The following is a 4718-nucleotide window of genomic DNA, read 5'->3' as shown; positions in this document are numbered from 1 at the left end:
CTAAAAATTTACAGCCAGTTTTGAAAGAGATGCATCTTAGCTCTTGAAATTTTTACTGAATATGTCAATGCTGTTGTAATGAAGTGCTTCTTCTAAGTATGTGGTTATTAAATAAATAATTTTAAAAAAGATAAATATACCTATTCCCTTAAAAAAAATAAATACACTAAAAAAAATAAGATTAAAAAAAAAAGAAATATAGACTAAAGTCTGTAAACATAAGTTTTATACTATGAGCTACCTATAAAGCTAAATTATTAGCCACTTTAAAGAGGACATCCTTAATGAGTGACCACAGTTGTATCTTTTTTTAAATTCCTTCTACCATACAGTCATCATTACTGAGATAAAAAGGAATATATTTTGGGGAGATTTACCATCTAATCTTCCATTTTTTTTTTTAAACGTTGAAAGTGTTTATTTATCTACGCATCCAGAACTGGCTCCTACACTTAAATATCCAGCATGGAGGCCTTTGCCTTTCTGGTCCTGGGTGGAGGCAGGGATGGGTCCTGGAGCCTTTATCCTGGGCAGTGGAATCCGGGACTGCGGGTATGGATGCCCCTGAGCCAGCAGCTACAAGTGGCAGTAATAGATGAAAAAAGATGGGAGTTAGGCACTCATCCCAATCCCAGAGACACCAGTGAAAGTGCAAGCCATTTGGGGCCCCACAGTCAGACTGAGGGCTGGCCAAGCTAGGGTGGACACGAGGGAGAAGTGGAGGCCCAGTGCAGTGGGCAGAGGCTGCAACCTTAGCCGGTTTGCTAACTATCATATTCTCTTAGAAAAAACTCACCAGGTCTTCAATATTGCCATAGATATTCTTCTTCATGCCTGATGCTCGAGTAGATATCCATCCTCCCACAGTGCTGAATTCCAGGGAATCTGGCTCATGACCTGTACAATAACCACTTTCTTTAAGCTGAAAAGCAAAAAATGTAGCATTTTTTTACTAGTGACAATGGTCCCAGTTCAACACAGTTCTCAACACATTAACTCCTTCAACTTTAAACTTTTCAGTGTTATTGGTATTTTTGACACATTAAAACCTATAGAGAAAAAAATATTTTTATCATACTAGTCTTAAAAAAATTTACGATTTTGCCTATTGGAAAACCTTCATAAAACTGGAAAGTGTAGACCAAAAGAAAATTGCATTTCCCACAGTTTTAATAGACAACCTTACTTTGTTTTAAAATAAGCTATCCCCTCTTCATGTCCCCGCTCTATGAAGAAACACTTTAAATACTTAAGGGAATCTGATTATGTTTAAGTAACTGCCAACTTCACCTAAAGACGTTCAATAAATAAAGTACTTAATCTCTTGTTTTCCCTATCCTAATATGCAGCAGGCTTGGAGAAAATCTGAGTGAACTGCATGTACGTAATTCTCCCAAGGAGTCGTTTGTTTTAACGTACAGCCATCTGGCTAGGTTTCCCAATTATAATACTGTCATTTACTTGTGATGTGGATCATCCATTCCTGTACATTAAATAGTCACTTATTTCTCATTTTTCTATATTAGCTTGGTTTCAGCATCTGTACAGCACCTGAGGTTGAATGGATGCCCTTTACTGCAACACCACCAAAGCCATTCTGCTGAAATCATCTTAAGTCTCAGTCACCTCCTGTTGAATGGTATAGACATTGCCATCTGTATAACCACTGTCAGCTGCACTCAAGCCCATCAATCTGTGTTGGCCATTTTGATAGTCACCCAGTGAAACAACTGCTTCTATTTTTCAAGTAAGCCATGTAGAGTTGTAGAATATGTAAGGTATTTTGCATCTGTATATTTAAGTATAAATATGTAATGAAAGTTGAAATCCAAACTTTATAAGCCCACTAGGTAAATATAATTTGTTAACTTTTACAAACCAGCATTGCAAATCATTATTTTTTCTGATTTTGCTTCTATTTGAAAAAATGTCAATAGTTAGTGTTTTCACTAAATATTCAACATATTTATGTTTTATATTTAAGAGGTTGAAAACCAATCACAAATAAATGAGGTTAAAATTAAGACTATCAGGCTATTAGATTTCTGTTTTAGCTCTACCCTTAAGCAATCTATACTGACATTATTTTCTCAATTTTATGAAATTAGAACAAAAAGTCATGAAGCCCTAAGATATGTTAGCAACTAAACAGTGCTTGGGGAGGGGGCATTTGTTAAGTTGTTTTGGGCTTTTCAAGTATTTTATATATTACTTTTATTTTATGTATACTGCCTGCATGTATTGTAAGTGCAACAGTGTCATGCAATGCCCATGGAGGTCAGAAGAGGGCATCGGATACCCTGGAACTGGAGTTACAGACAGTTAGTCGCCGTGTGGGTGCGGGTACTTGAACCTGGGTCCTCTGCAAGAGTAGTCAGTGCTCTTAACCACTGAGCCATCTCTCTAGCCCCCCCTTTTTTTAAAATTTTAAGACAAGGTCTCGCTATATAGCTCAAACTATCCTCAAACTCACTATTTAATCACACTGGCCTAGAACTCACACACTTCCTGCCTTAGCCTCACCAAATTTCTGGGATTAAAATACTCTCTTTTAGAGAAATAGATCAATAATGTCTCTTATACCTGGCATAGTGTTTCATTACTTTCTCCAATTATGATTATCTACTATGTCCAAGAATTGTATAAAGCAATAAACATAAGGATTTCTTTTTTTAAGAAAAAACAAAACAAACTTCATATGTTGAGGAAGTTTGACCCTGCAAACTAATTTTCAAATCTACTTCCTTGTTAAATTATCTCATTAACTTCCTTCTGGTAAGTGAATTATACCTGGGTTTGGGTTTATCATTCACTACAGCTATGAAAATTTATATCCTACAGCATGTTAATTTAATAAGAAACAATTGCTGAAACACAGTAATGCTCAGTTCCTCCTTTGTAAGTCTACATCTTTGTTAATGTCATAAGCCACAAAGAAAAATTTATTTAGAAAGGTCTAGATGTACTCATAAACTTAACTAAATATTCTTTAAAATAAAACAACCTCTCTGTCTCCTGCCACATTAGATCAAAATAATGTGCCTGAAGTTCTATGGAAATAGTGACTTTATCTCCCTCAATTCTGGGCCTCAATCAACACACAAACTACAAATAGACTCTATGTGCTGAGCTCCAAATACATCACCAAAACAGAAACAAATCCTAAACTTTAGAAACTGTATGTACTCCCTTCTTACCTACAAAGTAGGTAAGAAGTCCAGTAAATGTTTTAAATGTGAACAGCATTAAGCCCGCTACAGGCAGCATTTTATGACTTTTCTTCAGCATATCTGAAGAGAACACCAATGCTCTTGTCCCCATAGTTCAGAATCTATTCTAAAGATATATACACTAAACACTAAAAACAGGAAAGAAAAAACATTATAGCTAATAAACAAAGGAGATAACAGATAGCATTAGAGATTAACCTGAAAAGAGACAGTAAAAGAGGAAAAAAAGAATGAAAACCAGATGGAGAATGCAGGTAACGAACACAGGCTGAGGACTCCTTAACTAGACTGCTTGAGACCAGAAGCATTTGGATTTCAGATTACAGAATATTTGCCACTCATAATAAGCTATCTTGAATTGGAACTAAATCTAAACACAAATTCATTATATTTCATATGTATCTTAAACACACAGTTATAAAGTAATTTTATTTTATTTTTTTTAAAAAAAGGGACTTGCCACACAAATCTGATGACCTGAACTTGATCCCTGAACCCATGTAAATGTGAAAGAGATGTGATTCCAACAAAGTTGTTCTGACCTCTCACTCACCATGGCACATGTGTGCCTACTCACACATCATACACACATGCACACATACAATATAAAGTTCTAAATTTTTTTAAAGAAGGGCTTTTTAAACATACAGGAACTGTCTAAAAGCAAAACAACAAAAGATCCACCAGGCTGAGAGTAATCAAGAGAACTGCAATGGCTACTTTAATATCAAAATTGATTTCAGAGCAAAGAATGCTATTATTTTTATCAAGAATAAAAAGGTCATTTCACTAATCAAGAAGACCCAATAATTCTGAATATTTATTCCTCTAATGAGTCTTAAAATACAGCAAAAACTGATCAACAGCAAAAAAAAAAATTACAAATCTGTAATTTTAACTGTGGCTTTCAATGCTTCCCTCTCAATAACTAATAGAAGTAGACAGAAAATAATAATAATAAAAAGTCCTGATCAATATTATAAAGCTCAGTCATTCTGTGATATTTTTAAGACTTCACCATTGCACAGCAAAAGGTACATTCTTGAGGCTGGAAAGATGGCTCAGAAGATTCCACTCACTATCACCCCTGGTGACCCACTGGGAAAATTTTTGCTTCCTGTACCCTCGACTTTGCACTCTACTGGCTTGGATGTTTTGGTTCCAGAGGAAGGAGTGCTTCTGCCAGGAGAGACAACAAACATTCCGATGAACTGGAAGCTAAGACTTCCCTATGGACACTTTGGGCTTCTGATGCCCTTAAGACAACAGGCTAAGAAAGGAATAGCAGTTTTAGGAGGGGTGATTGACCCAGACTACCAGGGGGAAATTGGACTGGTTCTCCACAATGGAGGTAATGAAGATTATATCTGGGAGGCAGGAGATTCCTTAGGGAAACTTTTGGTGTTACCATGTCCTGTGATTAAGGTCAATGGGAAACTGCAACAACCCAATCCAGACAGGAAAACAAATGACCCAGACCATTCAGGG

At 36.0% G+C, this 4718-nt stretch overlaps 1 protein-coding gene across 2 annotated transcripts in view; it reads right to left on the bottom strand.

The window, feature by feature from the left end:
* Agps (alkylglycerone phosphate synthase) overlaps positions 1–4718 on the bottom strand; it is a 159120-nt gene that overhangs the window by 85148 nt on the left and 69254 nt on the right. For both annotated transcript variants that reach the window (XM_029557257.1, XM_008855325.3), the window contains exon 9: positions 797–922. In XM_029557257.1, the coding sequence (XP_029413117.1) occupies positions 797–922 (126 nt within the window). The remainder of the gene's footprint in view (positions 1–796; positions 923–4718) is intronic.

The sequence above is a fragment of the Nannospalax galili genome, unplaced genomic scaffold, assembly GCF_000622305.1.
Source record: "Nannospalax galili isolate Female #2095 unplaced genomic scaffold, S.galili_v1.0 scaffold346, whole genome shotgun sequence".
Lineage (NCBI taxonomy): Eukaryota > Metazoa > Chordata > Mammalia > Rodentia > Spalacidae > Nannospalax > Nannospalax galili.
This window is presented reverse-complemented; position numbering and strand designations above follow the sequence as displayed.